Source organism: Papilio xuthus, unplaced genomic scaffold (assembly GCF_000836235.2).
Source record: "Papilio xuthus unplaced genomic scaffold, Pxut_1.1 DF827542.1, whole genome shotgun sequence".
Taxonomy (NCBI): Eukaryota; Metazoa; Arthropoda; class Insecta; order Lepidoptera; family Papilionidae; genus Papilio; species Papilio xuthus.
This window is the reverse complement of record NW_013531107.1, coordinates 3,861,900-3,884,317: the sequence shown is the minus strand read 5'-3', so window position 1 is coordinate 3,884,317 and position 22,418 is coordinate 3,861,900. Positions and strand designations below refer to the sequence as shown.

Below are 22,418 nucleotides of genomic sequence, written 5' to 3'. Positions count from 1 at the left end.
AGGGACCATGAACAAATTTGTATACTTCCAAATATCTTGCCACTGCGTAGATGATGTGTTTTATATGCTTATCAGAAGGACATAAATCAAAAGAATCCGAATGAATTTAACTTTAACATCATATATCAGTACCACTTTATAAGTAAGCATTGCAAAAAGAATAAAAACTCGACCAATTTGCATAAAAACACTGTATAACTTTGGTTAAAAATCCCCGACTTAAGTAAGCAACACTTAAAAAATAAAACAGTGGAAAAGTATAAGAAGTGCAATAATTAAAGCTAATGGTTCTACTAAATTGGACTTGTGCCACAATGATTGTGAAAAGAATCGCGATAACGTTCCTCTGTACGTGCACATCTTAACCAATAGAATTATCTAACGTCCTCTAAAAGAAACAATAGACAAACAATTCTTTAAACACAATAATTTAATTTAAATAACCTATAAATAACCTAGGCTTTAGTATCTTTTGGAAAAGGTTTAATTCTGTTAAGTAATGTGTTTTATTTAGACAAACTTTTATGACCCTTCATCAAATGCAACGTAATCTTGTAGTTGCAAACTCTTTCGTTTTAAACACTAAGGATGTTACCATAAAATCCAACGAAAAACACTTCAGCAAATTTATAAAAACAAACTTTAGAAGGGGTCTTTAATAAACAAAGAAACATTGGAAGGATCTACAAAATCTAAAATATATGTCTAACTATTCTTTAAACTGAAAACGCTGAGATATTATTGCGTCAGTTTCATTCAAACGAGGAATTTAAGTGAAGTGAAGTTAAGTGAATCCAAAGTAATGAACATTTTCCAAATAGGATATGATCTAAAGGTCTATGTTACCGGGTCATAAAATAAAAAAAAAACAGTTTCATTCATATAAATGTAATATTTCATCATAAACGAAATGAAGATTTAATAAATGAGAACTATTCCTATTTATTTACACCTTTAGAGTCATTTATTTACATTTCAACTAGTGAAATAGAAATATAAATTTGCTGTCACAAGCACACGACAATTTACGATTCAAGAAAATATTTCCCACCTTTTCCGCATGTAAATAGTGGCGACGAATCTTAAAAGTACATTTATATTTTTGTCATTTGGCAGTTGGCATTGTTTTAAGCCTTGGTATATATTCCAAATGTAGGCTGATCTGCGTCAAAGAATCGAAATGTCAGCAAAAATTATATTAAAAAATAAACTTTAAAATACGTATTATTTTATTCACACAAACGATTAGATTTCATATTTACACGTTTAACAGATTTTGAGGACTAATGTTCGTAGCAAAAATTATTAGTAAAAAATATCAATAATTGTAGAAAATAATAAAAATGTTAAATATAAAGATATAGGCCAAGTCAAGATGACTAGTATTTTTATATATTTAAATCTTCAGAAAATTTATTACACTTTTATTATCAGATTATCATAAAATTTTACAGCTAATTTTACTGTAAAAACTTTTAGACGCTTGTTTTCCACAAACTTTTAATGTTTTCGTTACTAACTTGTGAAATTGAGTGTTGGCGTGAAAAAAACAACGTTTGAACGTCGAATACTGTGTTGAAAACTAATTTAGCTGTTTTTACTACACTTTATTTATATTCATTTATAATAAAATAGTGATAAGATTTGTGACAAACTAATAATCTCATAGTTTTTACCCAGGCCTCTTAAAACGCCTAATAATGTAAAAAAAATACTTCCAGCGTTGTGGAATGGTCTGTCCTCAACGATATTTCCAAACCGCTACGACTTGGGGTCCCTCAAGAAGCGAGCGTATCACCATCTCAAAGGCCAGCAACGCATTTGCAGTTCCTCTGGTATTGCTGATGTCCATGGGCATCGTTGAACACCTCGAATTCCCGCTGCTCGTTTGCCCCCTTCTGTTATAAAAGAAAAAACTTAAATTTCAAACAAACTCCCTAACTATGGGCATATGAGCAATAATTTTTTAAAAACCCGTCAAGGTTACCCCTTAAAGTCAAAACAGACGCATTAATGTTTAATACAGAAACCGAAAGATACGAAAAAAAAACATTATCACAAAACCAACTTACTGATGTTAAAACTCCGATAACTCCAACATAAGCCGCTTTGATACAGCCGGCTGATCAGAATCCGATATCCCTGGATCCGGATTAAAGTATTGCAAAACTTATTGTACCCTCCTCCACGTATTACAAATGTTTCTTGTATCAGATGACTTATTTATAAACGTACTAACTGTCGCCTGCAACTCTACGTGGAATTAAAAAAAAATAATTAGTAGCCTATGTGTGCCAGACTATGTTCTACATCTGTGCCAAATTTCATAGAGATCCGTTGAACCGTTGCGTAGATATATTCAATTAAACATCCATTCATCTAAACTATCGCATTTATAATATTAGTAAAATTTGTTTAAGAGGACAGTACACACTTGTGAATTATTCCGAAAACATTTTGCATTATAAAATGTACACATGCTCATCGGTTATGGATAGTATTCGTTTTCTTTTTTTAAATACACCTTAGTCCGCTGCAACTTGCAGTCAGTTTTGCTTAATTAATATTTCTACGTCTTTTTTCAATCTTTATTTTGACGTACTCATTCTAATGAAGCATAGCTTTTATATTTTTAATTTTAATACAAACTTTTCCGCCACGCGTTTTCAATTCCTTTATAATAATATCTAAAAAATAACTTGAAACCGACATGATCAATGCATCACTAAAAATTATTAAATGATTACTTTAACATCCGTTTAGTGTACACTTCTTGTTCTAAATCTACACACTAAGGGACTTCCTTAGTCGTCACTTTACGTCTTTGAGTGCAGCAGTTAATAGTATCAGCAAATAAATTTCAATTGCCTTGTCTGTCCTGTGAACTGCTACAAATGCAGAGAAATCAAGTTGTCCGCACCTTTGACCCCTTTAGTCGAAGTTTTTTCCTTATTTAATTTAAAACTCTTTTTATTCTCTTCACAATGGCACCATAAATTAGTATTTACTAGCTGTCGCATAAAACCTTTCCGCGCGGAATTTAAAAAAATCATAATAAAATGCTTGTGTGTTCTTCCAATCTTTGTTCTACATTTGTGCCAAATTTCACCAAGATCCGTTGATCCATTCCGGAGATACTTTCTAACAATCATTAGTAAGATAATACTTGTGTTCTTACTATTTAATCGAACTTATATTCTCAGAAATCTTAGACAGCAGATTATAAGCAATTAAAGAATTTCTTGGATTTGCTATGCGCTTCACTTCGTTGCAAGCTTCAAAGGTTCGTAGTAATTTTTTCAATAAGCCAATCTTAGTATTAACGTTTTATCAAACAACATCGTATTAATCTGATAGTAAAGGGAAAGAACTTGTTCTTTTATTATTTATTTACTAGCTGTCACCCGTGACTCCGTCCCGCGTGGAATAAAAGAAAAAAAGAATTAGTAGTCTATATTATTTTCCATGTTATGTTTTAAATCTAAACCAAATGTCAAGGAGATCCGTACAGCAGTTTTGGAGATACAACCATCCATCCATCCATACATCCAAACATTGGTATCTATATATTATACTCGTATATAAAAGAAAGTCGTGTTAGTTACACTATTTATAACTCAAGAACGGCTTTACCGATGTGGCTGAAAATTGGTGAGGAGGTAGCTTAGAGCCAGGAGACGGACGTGGGATACTATTTTGTAATATTTTTTTTATTTTCGAATTTATGCCTTGAAGAGCTGCTTTTTATTTAACTTGTATATTATATATATCAAGTTTTTTTTTTATATATCCACGCGGACGAAGTAGCAGGTGACAGCTAGTTTATAATATAAGTAAGAAGATCAACGTTTTATTTTTGTGTCTTCAGTGTCGCAGGATTGAAGTCAGCACACCAGCAGCCTTATAGAAATTTACAAACTTTTTTAATATAAATTCCACGTTAAAAGTTCTCTTACCCTTTTATCTCAAAATTCACATCATTACTTCTTCGTTACAAAATATCGTATTTTTAATTAATCCAGCATAAACGAAATACCTATATGATCTAAAACTACGAGTTCTGTTGAAAAAATTCCAGTTCTAGTCCGAGCATAGAGATGGCGTAAAAACGACAAAAAATTTCTTTGATCCTGTCAGGTGGTATTCAACCATAAACTATTGGAATTTATCCGAGATTCAGACTGAAGTAATGTTATAGGATTAATAAGTTACTACTATGCCACTAATACATCCATTCTGATTAATACGTATGTTATTTGAAGTTTATTTTTTAATTTACAACTGAAGAAAGCTCATATTCCATATTTGGCAAATGCAGCTTACCATATAATCGTAACCGCGAATGCGAATGTTTGGATAGATGGATGGATGTTTGTTTGAAGGTCTAGAACGGCTGATCGAATCTCGATGTAATTTGGTATACATATAGAACATACTTTGGAGAAACACATATGCTACTAATTATGTATTTTTAATTCCAAACAGACAGAGACGCGGGCAACGGCTAGTCCAATAATAAAAGAAATTATTCTCAACTTAAAATATTCATCATGTGCAAAGTACAAAACGAATAAATTGTCAACAAACAGATTACACTTAAGCAAGTAGTTTAGTGAATTTTAAATAGGCGGTTTTTTTTTCAATTGTGGACGTGTGCTTATGAAAATCGTTATTTTTATATAGTTAAATTTATTGATAAAATTATGAAGCTGTTCGATTAATTTATTTGCCCCTAAAATTTTAAATCCTTAGATAATTGGCTGTGATGTCCATCGTCTGACCGTAATCACACAATCCTACTTAATATAGAAATAAGAATGTTACTTTTAATTGTTAGTATCAATTTCCAAAGAAGATTCTTATCTTTAAAATTTAAACTCCATAAAGTTTCAATCATATTATAAGTTTTTTTTTTTTTTAATGAGATAGTTACTATTCAATTTGCCACAAAAATGGATTTTATCATTTGTATTCCAACTACATTCAAACGAATAAAAAGACGACAATTTCAGAACGTGTTAACAATAATATCAGAAAATTCGAAGCGGAATAAGAAAAGTTTAGTTTTAAAATAAACCGAATGCGGAGCCTGCAGCCAGGGCTCGGAAGTTGCCTGACATATTATTCTAGTGCTGTTCAAGTTTGCTGCGTCTCTGAAATGAAATATTTTAAATGGAGCACTTATAATGCTTGATACTATGAAAAATGTAAAAATAAAAGAAATATTAAGCTGCAAATATACTTAAAAAGTTTGTGAAAAATATTAAAAAAAAAATTGTTAGACAAGGAATTAGAACAAAAAATGTTGTTAATATTCTCTAGCCTACTTACTCTATGTTGTAATAAGACCACGAAACTCGTGTTAATACTTTATCTTATAAAAAGGCCAATGGAATAAACGAGAAAAATAGACATTTCTCAGACATCTCAATTGAATGTTTGAAGAGATAAAAGCTTTGTGAATTACGCAACCACTTACGGTACTATTTCATATATTTTTCGACGTTTATTTCTACCAGTAGCGGCGTTAAGATAGGGCGAGTTGGGGAACCGCCCAGGGCGCCGGGCATAAGGAAGTGCCGTGAAAATCTCGACCAAGGAGCTGGAAATGCTAAAAATCGGCCCAAATTTGACCAAGAATAGTCAGTTCTTTATTTTTTTTATATTGGATATTTTTTTATTTAGATAAACATTTTATCTGTACACCATCAATACACCTAATTCAATAGGTTCGTCTAGAAATCGGCCTTTTGAGGTAGCCGCGGCTAAGTTTGGTATCAAATTCCAACCAAGATTTTGTGTTCTTTGGTGCAATAAAACACTTTGAGCTTACAAAAGTTAATATCTTGCTTCTTAATTAGACAATAAACTAAAATTAAGCAGTATTTTAATTGTCTAATAGAAATTATTGAACCCTTTTATTTAATAACCGCAGTCCCTTTGCTATACCGTTAATTAACCTAAAAATTAATTAAGTTAATAAATTAGAAACTGGAATTCCTATGCCTACGCCTTTTGTTTCCATCGTCAGCAAAATCCTCATTTTCATTTCACAAACCAAGGACAGTGAGAGAAATTTAATAAAATCTAATTACAACCGTAGAACGCCTTCGTCCTGCCAAATTATTTCATCCCGCGATATTTGATTTCTAATGCGGACCTTCATTGTTGCTACTCACAGCTAGAAATTATTAAGGTCGTGGTTTAAATTAATAAAGGTATTCAGTGTTTTTGACATATTTAAATATTCCATTAAATAGAATGGTCGAGTATTTTAATCTACTTTTTTAGGGTTCCGTACATCATAGGAAAAAAACGGAATCCTTTTAGGATCACTTTGTTGTCCGTCTGTCTGTCTGTCAAGACCCTTTTTAAGTAAAGTAATGATAATAACACATTCAACGTCTTACTATTATTATTAATGCGAATGTTTGGATGGATGGGTTTGTAAGAAGGTATCTTTAGAACGGCTGAACGGATCTTTACGAAATTTGGCAAACGTAGAACATAGTCTGGAAAACAGGCTACTAATTAAGTTTTTTTAATTGACGATGATTTTCGAGTCGCTGACGACAACTATACATGGCATATAGTAATAATATGTAACATTATAGTAACGAGAGATCGACCTACATGCGATTTAGTTCAGTTGGTGGTTAGCAGAAGTTAACAATACAGTCAGATGAGCACATTCATGGAACTCGATGCTATTATATCGGCTGTCCCGCTTTACAATATTACTCAGCTATATAAGTACTGAATATAACAATGTCTCATTATTTTAATGGATAAAAGAGAGATTCATGAGTCAATCTGTGAACTAGTTTGGCCATACACGGACTTATCACAGCTGAATTAGCAGCGAATGAATGAAAAATGTCCGCGTACAGCGAACATTAAGTTTATATGGAAACTAACACGCATATACTATTTTTGATAATTCCTTACTGTTTAAGAATGCATAAAATTTACTTAATTTTATCTACAAAATCAAAAGTTGTTACTGTTGATCTGTTTTGATAAGATTTCTATTTAAATTAGTTTTAATAAGAATTGTCTTGCGTAATGAAAATCTCTGTATATTCTAAGTAACGCGTCAGTAAATTTATTTTATATCATCTAATATAATCACATAAAGGGTGTTCACTTTATTACAACATTGTAAATTTGATCATAAAATTTATATGTCTATTAAATCGATGTATCCTATCTTAAGGGAACAATTTTTTTTATCTACTTTTACAAGATCGTAAATTTCCGTAGGCTTTCTAATATGTTGTGGTTTATCAACTTTATAGTATCTTTTATATTTTATACTTTGATTTACAATCATATTATAAATTACGTTGAGTTATATATAAGAATAAGTTGTTATTTTTAGACAGTATTAGTTAGAATCATTTGGCGCGAATGACGTGCGTTCGATACAAAGTCCAGTGTCAGAATGAATGTGAGAGGACATAAACGTCGACATTTTAGTAAGGCTAGTGTTGAGTCAATACACTGACTCATTATATTCCAAAAACCCAAATACTTTCACCATAGGCAAAAAAAATTCCGATAAAGCTCGTAAAGTCTATAGCATATAATAAAAATTTTGCATAACTATATTTATAACAACTTTCACCAATAAAGAAATAAAGAAACAGCGTAATGGCCGCTATGACTGTCCTTTGTATAAAAAAAAATTAAGATATAAATAAGTACATTTTATATTTTGTATCTTTATACTCTGTTTACGTAAACTATAGGTTGATTTAAAATGAAGTATAATAAAAGTAGTAGTTATAAAACATTAATAATTGAATACATCGAATGACACCCATTAAAATTTATTCAAAAGTAATTTCTTTAAGTGTTAGATAAAAGGATCATAAAGTAGGAATACTACCGGGCATCAGCACTCTGTTCTACACTAGCTATAAAGTAAACGAGCAGTAAGAGACACCTGTGTACATCGTGTTTTGTTTAATTTACGACCACCCTCATGTTACTACAATGCTTTATACATCACGTCACTTCCTTTTGAACGCAAGTCTAGCTTTAAATTGTAGCAACGTTATATAAACCAAATCGCAATGGAGCTTAATTGTCCAAATTACTTGTTACTTTTTTAGTTATTAGTTAGAATATTTTGGCGCGAATGGCGCGCTTTCATTACAAAGTCAAGTGTCAGAATGAGTCGCAGACGGGGCCGCGGACGAGAGCGAAAGCGTGCCCGTGGTCCCGTCCCGATGCGTTGGAGGAACAGAGGGGTTTAGTGGGTATGCCTCCGCTATGGAGGAGAATCCCACATAACTACCGCGTCCCCCCGGGGCGCGGAGTATGCATAAAGCATTCCCCTCTGAAAAAAAAAAAGTGTCAGAATGAGTAGTGAGGGGAAATAAACTTCGACATTTTAGTAAGGCTAGTGTTGTACCAGTACATCGGCACAATGTTGGATTTTCTTCCTAACATTATGTAAAAGAGGGCTTTATTTGATCCAATGCGTTATATTAGAATTGAAAACCCTTTAAAGCGCTATGTAATAAATAATTAAAAGATTTTATTTCTTATGTAAAAAGTGTGTTTAATAGTGTAGTATATGTTCACCTAATTATTTCTAAGAATATTTATTTTGCTCTGGAATACTGTCCCTTAGTTTTTGCTTAACTCGTAACTTTTGTAGTCATAAAATTTGGGTTACTATAATAGTATAATAACTGCAAAAGGTAATGTAAGGGATACTACATTATTTTATGTCGTTTTAACAACGGGGAACTAGACTACGATCTGATAACATAAAATGTTTAACGTATATGTACCACAGTATATCCTTATTATATATATTTGGGCTGACATTTCTCATAAATACTATGGAAACCTAGAGCCTACGTTTAGAGAAATCAAAAAAAATGTACCAACGTATTTGAATTGACCTTTTTTATAAGAAATTAAGTTTGAGAAAGTTTCTAATAAAATTATACATTATGCAAATGTAATTAAAATCCTAGGTAAAAACGCAGCGGCCATAACGTAACTGGTGATCGTTTCTTCTTATAGAATAGCTTTTATCTTTTACATATCGCATTTTAGCTAAAGTTCTATTATTTTATTTCTTTTTTGCAATATTACTATTATTTTAACTTGGAATTATAAGCATACTTGCGGTCGCCCGCGACTCCGTCCGCGCAGAATTAAAAAACATGATTAGTAGTTTATGTGTTCTTCCAGACTATGTTCTATATGTATAACTAATTTCATCGAGATCAGTTCAGCAGTTTTGGAAATACCTTTAAACAAACATCCATCCATCTAAACATTCGCATTTATAATATTAGTAAGAAGTAAGATTTCCGTCATATTTCATACAGTCTTGTCACTATATGCTATTATTAAAGTTAAACATACTTGTATACTTGTTTCTCATCCATTGCCAATATTGTTTATCTCATAAAAACAAAAGTGATCATTTATTTCATTTTTAAGTCGATGCGTCATAAAAGTCAAGTAAAAACTAACTGCAGTTCACGATACCGGTGGAAATTCGAGCAATAAATATCACGAATAGCGCACGAGAACTGAATGGAAATTCGTTTCAGATCCATTTCGCAGAGGTCGAGTTCGATAGTAACTTAAAAGTTCATTCCGTTACTAACTACATTAAAAAAATAAACTGAACATAAGCATACTCGCTTGAAGTTTGGAACAACTTTGGAACTATTAGATGATATCGTTAAAATAACTATACAACTTTATACGTAGTTGAAGCACCAATGAGTCTTCATAAATGATTTTATATATACTCAAGAGTCATAAAATCACATAAAATATGTATGTATAATCAGAAAGGCTCTACTATCGCGGTTGCTTCTGGCAGAAAACATGTAAAACCTACATGTATGTTCAAAAAAGATAAAAAATCATTTTAAAGGGGGCGCTAGTGAGCTATCATAATTTAGTTTGACTTATGCCCACCGGGTCAGAAAACTTTGTCGATCTATGATATACATGATATCTTTAAGTATTACAAACCATTTTTTTGCTTATATATAAACTATTTTGGTTAAATGTCTTTAGTAAAACATCCAGTTATCATGATAATAACGAATGGAACGTACGATTCTTTTCACTCTTGTTTATTTTTTTTCATATCAGATACAACTGTAGCTACAGTACCACGTTACTAAACTATCACAGATATTATTTCTATATATAATAACCAGAAATCTAGAACAGTATCGTTTGTTGTTACAGTTCTAGATAGAATCCTTATTAAGTCAGAATATCTATAGGGAAAACATTTACCCAAGCTTGGTAGTGAGTGGTTTAGCTAATATTTTATTTCAGTATCAAAATTTAAATGTTACGAAATAAATTCTACGTTATCAAATTTCATAATGAGTAACTACCATAGACAGTTTACTATGTAGAGCCCACAATAAAATCTTTCGCACCGCTTCGGCTCAACCGTTGTAATACCACGATTAGATAAAACTCAGACGTAAAATGAAAGTAATTGCACGTTTCGTCCAGTGAACCTAATTTTAGTCCTCTTCCACCGATCACTTTTTATAAGGAACTAATAGGAAGAGAAAATATCCTCTGTCGATTTAGAGGTAGGAAGGGGGTAGATTCGGGTTTTAGGGCTATTAGAGATGTATTAAGGAGTAGTACATACTTTGCCGGCCCTTAATAGGGATTTCACATTTTCCTATGTTTTTTGCATTTGTCCTATGACCTATGTCACTTCGCTATTTTTTATGAAATCTAGTAGCCAGTAGCTCGCTTGCCACCTATTAGTAAAAAAAATATATATATAGTTTGAAGAATGTGCACTTATAGAAACAAAATCGCTAATAATGATATTAAAAAGTAAAGCTCCATACAAGTACAAAGTTAAGCTTGTTGATCACAATAAAATGTCCCAACTAATATTATAAGTATTGTCGTAGTGTTATTTATTCTTGCTCCGTGTACTAGTACTAACAATAAGTTTCTTGTGTATCAACATTTCTCGTTAGAATATTCTTATCCAACTATTCATAGTTGCATAAAATATTACTCATTTTTCTATACAATCTGAAATAAATGTCATAGCAATTAAAACATTGTTATACGCAAGTTAAGGAAATAAAAAGCTTAAGAAATATTTCTTTGTGGTTTACATTTACAGAAACAATACTCAGCTTAAAGTGGCTTCGCGGAAAGCATTGCTTGTTCCTTATTGTTTATGAAAAATGCAAAGAATATCAGCCTCTGGATGAAAGTGCTCTATGGTTTAAACATCAACTTTGCTGCGCTCTAACCTCGTATTTAAAAGTATTATTGTATTAAATAGCTATTGTTTAAACAGGTTTATATTTTAATATTCAGTTACTGGATTGGACATGTTTTCTTTTATATATTTACTAGCTGTCGCCCGCAGCTCCGTCGGCGAGGAATTAAAAATATGTTAATAAGTAGCCTATGAGTTACGTCTATGCCAAATTTCAGAGAGATCAATACTGCCGTTCTGTAGATACCGTCAAGCAAACATGCATCCATCTATTCAGTCATCCATCAATCTAAACATTCGAATTTATAATATTAGTAAGATTGTATGCTGTTGTAACAATATAACTAACATAAATTTTTACACAAATATATACATATATTTGTCATATTCAGTTTAATATATGGCATTTATATATCTATAAGGGTAACATGATTTGATATAACGATAACGTACACTAAGTGTACTCACGTACCCTAAACATAAACCCCAAAATGGCAGCTTACTGTCGGAAAGGGATACTTGTTATTAAGCGTTTTAAGTGACCTTAAGGTGTCACCACACGACCGTACAAGCCACATCATACATGCAATTAACCTAATTACTTTACTAACCTAAATTGTCGGCTGAACCTTTCCTATTTTAAAATATTAAAAACTACATTGATACTTTTTACTCCCACGTTATTTAATTAACTAACACACATTACGCGATATTGCAAACTACCTTTGGTCAGAGGATGTATTACACTACTGTTTTTAAAAGTCAGCGAGTAATAGATTTGAAAATAAGCTAAAATAACTCGGTTACTTAGTGAAAAATAAGAAAGAAGATTAAAAAAGGGTACGTAACCCGTAAACCATAAAAAAAAATATTTTAGAAAATCCCTAAAATTCTATACATTTAATTTACCTTCAAAAACTATATGTAAAGTTTACTTAAATGTTGTTTAAATGAGAATTAAAATATTACCACGTAATTAATATTAACTAGTCTATTGATTCATAACCAACGATTTTTTAAAATTTTTAATCAAATAACCTTTACGTACTTCTGCACAGGAAATATGTAATTTCAAGTTTTTCCTTTTGTGCAATTTTCTTAAAAAGCGGTGCACCTCTGGTATTAATATAATGATAGTTAACGCAACATTTAACTCCACAGTTTAAGTAGTTAAGATAAAGATAGAGCAATAAATCTTATTCTCGTTAGCAGTAACTCGCCGGTGAGAAATGGTCGAGTTATCGAATAGTTTAACTTTGCTTAAAATATGGGCTAAGACAAGAAATCGTTACGCTGTTTAAACTTCGGACCTATGTAATTTGTTAGAACTTGATTTTAGTTTATTTATCCCAAGCCTTAAAGCGCATCTGTCAAGGGCAAATGTTTTTTTTTTCTTTTCAAACGTATTCTTAAGTCTAAGTTTTTTCAAGAATTGTTTTCTCTGTCCTTTGTTATTAATTATTATTTGATCTTATTTTTGTACTACAGTTACTTACATAAATAGAGAAAAATTAAAAACAAATAAAATATAATGACCATTTAAAACCAACCACAATCTAAAAATAGTTGTTTCCAGAACTTGTGAGCCGAGAAATTTAGTATCCATATACCTGACGTCAGCTACATTTCTAGAATAAATTCTTACGAGAAAACGAACAGAAACTGTTACGTTGCAAAATATTTTAACTGCTTGTTTAGATTTGTCCTGTATTTTTACTACTGTAATATCTTTTATAAGCTGATGCCCACGATTTCTTACGCATAAAATTGAAAAAAACAACTTAATTAGTAGCCTATGTTCTTCTTGGCTATTTTCTACATCTATGTCAAATTTTAAAGAGATCCATGCAGTCGTTCTGCAGATAACTTTTAACATCCAGCCATCCATACATCCAAATATACGCATTAATATATAAGTGAGATATCACGCAAATAAAAATTACTTCATCTATTTGCGTCTTAAGTGCTGTTTAATACGAATATTATCTTTAACTAGTTTTAACAGGAATGAGGTCGTCGGATTAAATTCAATGTTCTTGAAATCTGTAGAGTAAAGCTTAATTCCATCGTCTGTAGTGCAAATACGGAGGATCGTGGGTAAATGAACAACTTTAATTTGGACGAAGCAAAGTAATTTGTTAAACAAAATTATGGAACGCAGCCGTCGTTCAAACTAATTGAAAGCAATATCTGAAACATTTTTTTTAAATTGAATTCGATGTATCTTGAAACTAATTCTAAGCAAATATAATACAATGTTCAAGTATTATGTATGGATGGATGTTTGTTTAAAGGTAACTCCAAAACAACTGTATCGATTTCGCTGTAATTTGGATGTAATTTGAAAAACATACTCTTCAATACATAGACTACTAATTAAGTTTTATTTATTCAGCGCGAACTGAGTCGCGGGAGACAACTAGTATAATTACAAGGAACATTTTTGTTTTCTTTAACCGTTTATTAAATGTATAACAAACGTTATGATGCATTTATGTACACTTGGAAATTAGTTTGCAGAGGACGAATACTTGCGGCTTGTCTGACTAAACATCGGTTACCAAACATGGATATACACCCTTAATATAATCTATACTTGATTTATTTACTTGACCAAAGGATAAGTGTAAGCTCCAAGATTGCACCGTAAACACTTCAACATTGGAGTCGACGTTGTTTTGTATAAGTAACGTAAACGTAGAATTCTACTGCCGAGACACTTGTATTTTTAAATATGCCGTCAACTTCATTCTATAAAAACAAAAAAGAGACGACAATATTTATTAAAACCAGTGATACGACAATGGAATTCTACTTCAACCTTGTAATGAAAACAGTGACATCTCTATCTTTGACAAAACAGAATGAATGTTTTACATATTACGTTGAGTTTGTATTTGGCATTTCGTTTTCGTTTAGTTTGCGTAGGACAGCCATTACTTGCCAAGCTATGATCTCTAAAATGTAGATTGTGCAAAATTTTAATGGAAGCCAACGTATTGAAAATTTTCCTAATGCAGCACATACATCTATTTCCCCTTCAACTGTCCAATCATCATCGTCAGCTCACTATATGTCCTTACTGAGGTGTTCAGAGCCTACCATAAATCCAGGGTGACTAGGCCATAGTTTACCACGCTGACCCAATGCGAGTTCATCATCATCACCTCACTATACGTCCCCACTGAGGGGCTCTTAGCCTACCCTAAGTTAGGGGTGACTAGACCATAGTCAACCACGCTGGCCAAGTACGGATTGGTTGTTTCACACATATCTTTGAATTTCTTCTCAGATACGTGAAGGTTGCATCACGATGTTTTCCTTCACCGTAAGAACGTCGGATAAATGTACATATGTAAATCGGAAATCGAAAAACACATTGGTATATGGCGGGATTCGAACTTAGGACCTGCAGATTGCAAGTCAAGTGACCCCTGAGCCACCGACGCTCAATGCGGGTTATTACTGTCCAATACGTATAATAAATTGTTAATAACAAAAAGATAATTCATGTTACCTACTACATTCGAAACATTTATTATCTTTGTATTTGAATTGTAGCTTAATTAGGTTTAAATAAAACAAAAAGGTCAAAATTATAAAAAGTTTAATAACCGATTCGTAAAAAATATCAAAAAAGACATATCTTAACAACTATTTAGTTATTTTAAACATATTACTTATGTAAACAACTGTATTATATTTAAAATATAATATTTAAAAAATATTAAATGCTATTCAATATCAAACTTATACTATTAAAGCAAAATATTTTGATTGCGTAAATCGTAAAAATACTCCTAATTAAAATGCATACTGATAACCATTGTCAAAAAGATTTAATTCTAAATCTAATATCTAAAACACTATGTTTTACATCATCATCATCATCAGCTCACTACAAGTACATACCCCACTGAGGGGCTCGGAGCCTACCCTAAGTAAAGGACGACTAGGCCTTAGTCAACCACGCTGGCCTATGTTTTACATAGTTATGAGTAACATATAATTTTTTATATAATCTTGAAACTAACACAAGAATTACATAACATTATATCTTAAATAGATTTTGGTATAAAGCACGTAATATTAAAAGTGTATGCTTATAAACGATTATTATTTGTTATTACCAAAAAATAACTGTTTTGTACAGTCAGCTGCATAAATATGTCATACATTACACACACACAAAGCTTCTAAACTTGTATAAACATTCGATTTGAAAAATATGTATGCATGTTTCTAACCATATATGTATATGCAAGGGATACGTACATAAGTATTTCTGAAACAGAAGGTTTACAAAGATGTTTACAGGAATGTTATATTTTTGCAGCTGACTGTACATGTGTTTTGGAAACTACATTTCGTATACTACTCTGTTTTTAATTTAATCAGTCTTTGAATATCATTCACAGAAAACGCGATGTTATTAAAAGATTTCGAGAATATGAGTTTTGCTAGCTTAGCTCTTAATAACAAACGAGCTGTTCTTAATTATACTAGATATTAGCGCTAACAATCTTACAGAAATAGTCTTACTAAATAATATTTTACCATATTTGGTAAGCAATAAGCAAAGAAGACATTTTTGTTTTTACTTTATCTTAGGGAATTTTAAAATATAGTATGCAATATGTCATATACTTTTTATTGTAAACTTGTAACTTATTGTGGGTTTCTGAGACCCAAATTTTAAACTGTTTAAAACATTGTTATCTCTGTTTTGTCAAAGATCATGACAGGGATGACGACATACTTTTAAAAGTGTTTTAAGTCTCAGAAACCAACGGTCATTTAAATAACCATGAAGATAATAATATTACATTAAGATGTATTCTTAACATCTTTAACTGAGTTTAACTCAGTCAACTCAGTCTCTACTAAACAATCTTTATCTATCTTCGCATCATCTATATATAAATCACCTTGTAATAAAATCTGTATATCATGCAAGCTCTTATCACGTGTTTCAGGCACAAAGAAATAAGTGAAAACAGCACCACTAAAAGTCACGAACGCAAAAATCCAAAAAACTCCAGTCAAACCAAGTAAATTTTTCATAACTTGATATCCTTTTCCTACAGCAAAACCTAATAATCCACCTAGAATATTTAATGACGTCATAGCAACCGCTTTTACATTTAAAGGGAAGATTTCCGCGGGAACAATTCCTATGACAGAGTTGAAGCCTAAAGTAGAGACTACAGTTGATAATAGGATACCAATAAATGTGATTATTCCGTAAGGACTAAGTGATTCGTGCTCGATTTGAACAACGTCCAATAAGAAGAAGTAACAGCCGATAACTGCGTAGGAGATTCCGGTGCTTAGGAGCGTGTAAATAATCAAAGGTCGACGTCCAATCCTATCCACGAAAACTGATGATATCAAAGCTGAAAAATTTTGATGTTGTAGTACGGATATTGTCTTAAAAAATCTTACTAATATTATAAATGAGGAAGTTTAAATGGATGGATGTGTTTAGAAGGTATTTCCAGAACGGCTACATGAATCTCGCTGAAATTTGGCATAGATGTAGAAAATATTCTGGAAGAACACAAAGACTACTTATATTCTTTTTCTCCGCGTAGACGGAGTCGCGGGCGACACCTAGTTATTTAATAAATTGACAACTCACTATAGGGATGGGTGTTACATATGTACTTGACTATAAATCTTATCGATTATCGATAGTTCCCATATTACTTTGAATTTACAGTTTTATTATTCAATATTAATTATAATACAAGTCAATTATTTCAGTTAGTTTGTATAATATAATAAAAATATACTTACAGACGCCAAACTTGACAGCTCCGAACACAATGGATATAGTGGCAGGCGCCATTTTGAATTTGCTTTCTTGTACGATGACTATCAAATATTGTTGTATAGCCATGCCGCCGGTCAGAATTTGCGTCATTTTCATGCCTAGAATATTTTAATATTGCACATACATAAGAAATAACAAAGATAAAGATTAATTTTGTATGCACTTAAATAATAGAAGGTAAAGTTTTAAGTTCTATGAAAGTTCTAGAAAAAAAAAATAGAATACAAATTCAATTAAAAAAAATTTTGAAGGTCCTAAAGCGTAATCATACGTCAGTTACGTACCCGCAGCTATAATCACGGCTTTCCTGTACTGCTTGCCAGTGAACAGTTCTTTTGCCGAACTTGAACTACGCATTGCATTCTTAACACCGCTTTGCATTATCTGTAATTCTTCTTCTAATGCCTTGAGAAGTAAAAAAAAATTAAGTGTTATATTTGTATAACATACTAGCTATAGCCCGCGACTCCGTTCGCGCGGTTTAAAAAAACTACGTAAGTAAAAATATGTGTTCCTCCAGACTATATTCTAGGTCGGTCGAATAGTTCTGGACATACCTTCTAACAAACCATGCATACAAACTTTCACATTTATAATATTAGTAAGAGTAAGATTTATTTGTATAAGAACATCAACATCTTAATATCAAAATATGCAATGACCTTTTAGAAGATCTGTTCTACAATATCCAATATTTCAAAAAATTTCAACCCAGTTTTACAATTAGGTATTAGTTAAAAAAGTGTTAATTTATACTCGTAGAATTATAATAAACTGTAATAATTAATTATACTCACATTAACGTCTGAATTTCTTAATTTTGCCAATTCAATTCTCGCGGCGTTCACACGACCTTCCTTCAGATAGTAATATGGTGATTCAGGTATCCACCAACAAGCGAGAAAATATATCACAGGTAAAGGAAGCAACGAATAGCTCAAAACTTCGTACGATAAAAATGGACCAACACACATCACTAGCAAATTGCCGAAGTTAAACATAAATCTTGTTACTACGTTCAAGGATCCTCTGAGCTCTTTATATGATATTTCTACTAAATACATTGTTATTACCTGCAAAGAATTACAAAAGACATTTTTCTATATCATAAATTGGCAAACGAGCGAGGGTCCAATACAAATCGCTAATAAAGCTAAGTGACCGTTGCCCATAGACGTACGCAATTACAGATGCGTTGCCTACCTTTAATCGACGGAGGAGGGGATGCTTAAAAAGGGAATATTCTCCATTTCCATGCATTCTCATCCGGAAAATCAACTTCCCATCATTTACTTATAACAAAAAGGGTGGGAATGAAAACCGGAGTAAAATTAGGCCTCCGGTACCACACTCCATAAGACTTTACGCGGAATTGCTTACACTTGACGTCTGTCTTCTGTGTGGTCGTGGTACTGCACCAGGCGAACCGGCCAATTCGTGCGACCATGTTAAAGCGGGCATTGTTATCATGTCCCTCTTAGAAAAATATTCTTCTCGTATAACGAGTTTGTAATTTTGTACCCAAAAGTGTAAATTACGAAACTGTACCATTAAACACTTACGGTAGACAACATTCCTGTACCAAATCCCCAGAGAAACTTTGTAATACACAGTATCCAACCATAAGAAGCATATATCACGAACATCTGAAAATATTAAACCTCTTTTGGTAATATTGTATAAAACAGACAACATTCTCGCTCTATTTAATCTTTGGTAAGCTTAAAAAAAGTAAACATAGTCTCATGACTTTGTTATTCGGATTAATATAAACGATATCGATATTTACAAGAAACCTTCACGACTCTGTCCCATCCCTATTTGTCTCTCTCTTTCGCCCTTACTCTGTCACTCTCGCTTAACGTCTCTTTTACTATACCTTTTTGTCTATCTATATGTCTCTTTTTCTCTACCTGTTTCTTTCTCTGTCTTTTTCTATACTTACCGTTCCAAGAGCAATAGGTGCTGCACTTGATAGCACAGTAACTCGGCGGCCAAAGTTATCAGAAATGTACCGAGTGACAAGACTGCCGGACAGAAAGCCCAAGGGACTCATTGCCACCATCCATGATGCAACATCCTAAAAAATAAATATTTTTATTAAGATTTTTTTTTGGTAAGTTTGTACTATTTTTTTAATTTTTAAAAGACGCAAATTCTTACTTAAAGTTAATAAACAAATGAATTCACTACACAAACAAGTTTTTCAATTTCGGCCGGTTTCCACTCTCGAAACATTCCTACTGAAACATATTATCATCACTAATATTCTCCTTGAAAAAACTGGCATATTTTCGTGCTAGTGTTATAGCAGTGGAAACGCACGGTTAGATGATTACTACATAGACCAAAAATTAGAGTAGCTTAATAACCGAGTAAACTCTTACATCTGTAACTCGAACATTTGTTTCGTTGTGGTGAAAACGCGGTAACACGATTGTGGGCCACGCCGAAGACGCACCCATCGTCAGTGTTGCCAGCGACACTGAAATAAAAACATTTCTACTTATTAGTATTAGTTACCCCAAATATAACACTTTTCTACATAACAAAGTAATTTATTTTTAGTTCTTAATACGCCATTTAAAAGGTAAATGAGAGATGTTTATAACTTACCAGAAAATGCTACAAGAAACTGCGCTCCTTTGCCACGATCCATTTTCTTAAAAAAAAAAAAAGAAAGTAATTAAAAAAATAATAGAGAAAAAACATGTACTTAAAATATATTATCACTTAACAATATATAAAAGGCGCGAAACAAAACGTAAAGAAATGTATAAAACAAAAACACGTCAATGAAAATAACTTTTTAAATGCATTTTAAACTTACGCGCAAACAAAATGCTAAGAGTACACGTGTGTAAGTGACGGTTATGAGTGACGCAATTATACTGACCAAAGTCAATGACGTCTTCTGCTTATATTGACCCTTGTTTATTTAAAAAGGGCTTTCCCCGAAAGTTATACACGGACATGAACGTAAAAAAATAAGTTTAAAATGTTGGTAATATCAACTAATCTAATCTACCACTAGTACATACATATCTGATATGTATACAATGAACCGCAATTTCGCGAACTTGAGTATCAGCGTTGATTACAACGATAATCCAGTTTCTTGTCTAATTCGCGTAAGTTCTGTGTTTTTTTTTTAATTCCGCATTGTTGAAGTCGCGGGCGAGCGTTAGTTATACTAATGTTGCAAGGAGAAATAATTTGCATTTTACTATTGATCAATTCATGAACATGAATTTTGTTTTGAGTATTTATCCACCCAAGAAAAGCTTGAGTAAGCCACTAGAAACCGCAATATTATGTTACTAGGAAAATTAACATAACACATAGTATTATCTCAGTTTTTTCAAGTAGATTGAGAGAGATGGCATATGTTTTATTAATGTAATTAAATTGTAAATTTTCATCTATTAAAATAAATGTATAAGATCTAATAACGGTTAATGTATTTAAATTATTAACGGCATTTAAAAAACTTTGGGAATCTCCGACGTAGTTTGTATGTAATGCATTTTAACAATGTATGTATTATCGCGTTAGGCAACATTGTTGTAATCAAACCTTAACTATAGGTTTTGACAACCGTGACACTTGTATCAACACATATCGTTTTCTCTGTTTTTTTGAAAGAGAATATGAGAGATAACAATAGCAGTTAACGGCAATGGAAACCCACAATAAGAATTCCATTTCACAGTTCAGAGAATAAAAACAACTACATAAAGACCTCTTATATTTTTGTTTTGTATAAGGTTCCTGTGAAGATAAGGGCATATGTGATTATGTTAGCTGTGAAAGCTATATGACTAGTCTAAACATATCTACGTACATACAACGTTATGTAGATAATTCATTTATTATCGTTATATTTAGCAAGCGTTACAAGCATGTACGAAAACTACAAACAATTTCAAAATCTCACAGTGATATTTACGAATTACAATAATATACTTCGATTTCATTTTTTCTCATCGAAGGTCTTTTTTTAATCTATTTATTTTTACTTAAGTGTAAATGATTTTAGAATCGCAATAACAAAAAAAAAATCGTTTAGAAACAGATCCGTACTTTTATCTGCCCATAAAAAAAGTTAAAATTATCTTCAGTTCCATAGTAATGATTATTGAGTTTCGCAGTACACATAAACCTAGAACGCTTATCTCCTTTTGCGATTTGCAACGTCCACAAACCGAAGCCCATCCCACAACAAATAAGTTACGATAATGTAGCGTAGAATTATTATTTTAAAATATCGATCGCCTTCGTATTAAAACAAAATCACTAACATTTTTAATTCAATAAAATTATTATTTAAGTTTTAAGTTAAATATTTCATAAAATATGATTGTTTATACCTTTAATTTGCGCCAGTATTTTGGTTAAATGTAAAACGGCCGTTTAATCCATTCTTCTACAATATTATGATTTTATCTGAAATTTAAAAAGCAAAATTAATTAGATTGTCAACAATTTAAAGAGCATAAATACGTAATAATAACTTGTCAATGTATCTCCCTTTTTTTTTTAATTAAAAGAACTCTTGGTTGGAGACTGTTGTTTAGGACTGAAGGCTTGAAGGTGAGACTACTGAGGCTTGCATTAATGAGATTAAACTTTTAATGTTAACATACAAGAACTCTGAGTAAAAAAAATAAGAATTTTAACTAGGATGAATTATGATACCATAAATGGTATCTGTATTTAACTATTAGTAGGTGTAATTTATCTTACAAACCATACTTTTTTCGTTGTACTGTATGTTTTTTTAAATAGCTAAGTTACTTCCTTTTTGTCTCATTTTTTGTTTGTAGCCAAATATATAAATGTCTTTGGTTATGACTCACTGTTTATTTCGTTTTATATGAAAAACGTTTTACGTTTTCAGTATGAAAAACTTGTTGAAAAATCACTAAAATTTCCGTAATGAAAAAATAATGATAAATCAAAAAAGGTAAACAAACGATAAGGTTATATTAATTATCTCAGACTTATTAAGAGGTCAAAGTTCATTTTCATAAAAGTACCAACTGTAACATATCAACACCCATATTTTTATTATAATATTATTAAAACAAGACACTAAAACAAGACAAACATTATAGAGAATTCTGCGATCTACATGGTAAGCTCTGTTCCGTTGTTCACTCACTCACCAATCGCAACAAATCGCACAGTTAAAATCGCAAATCTTTTTTTGCGAAACCATACAATTTTATTTTAATTTTTTATTTAAACGTATTGGTTTCTAATTTTTGACAAAATGTTGTCTACTTCAGTATTATATTTAGGTTTAATTTGATTTTTATTGAA

The 22,418-nt window shown here is 31.6% G+C and overlaps 1 protein-coding gene across 6 annotated transcripts; it reads right to left on the bottom strand.

Moving 5' to 3' along the window:
* Positions 1 to 16,014: 16,014 nt before the first annotated feature.
* On the bottom strand, positions 16,015 to 22,245 carry LOC106119204 (facilitated trehalose transporter Tret1). Of its 6 annotated transcripts, none has more exons than XM_013314121.1 (10): positions 22,228 to 22,245; positions 21,464 to 21,539; positions 19,710 to 19,755; positions 19,481 to 19,578; positions 19,039 to 19,173; positions 18,656 to 18,739; positions 17,891 to 18,166; positions 17,378 to 17,498; positions 17,057 to 17,191; positions 16,015 to 16,653 (listed from the first exon to the last, which is right to left on the bottom strand). In XM_013314121.1, exons 3-10 carry the CDS (start codon positions 19,750 to 19,752, stop codon positions 16,085 to 16,087), a joined length of 1,461 nt encoding a protein of 486 aa, XP_013169575.1. In that variant the 5' UTR covers positions 19,753 to 19,755; positions 21,464 to 21,539; positions 22,228 to 22,245; the 3' UTR covers positions 16,015 to 16,084. The 6 variants fall into 6 exon arrangements, with proteins under 6 accessions (XP_013169575.1, XP_013169572.1, XP_013169573.1 ...); XM_013314118.1 differs by having other exon boundaries at positions 21,953 to 22,240; XM_013314119.1 differs by having other exon boundaries at positions 22,137 to 22,240.
* Positions 22,246 to 22,418: the final 173 nt, after the last annotated feature.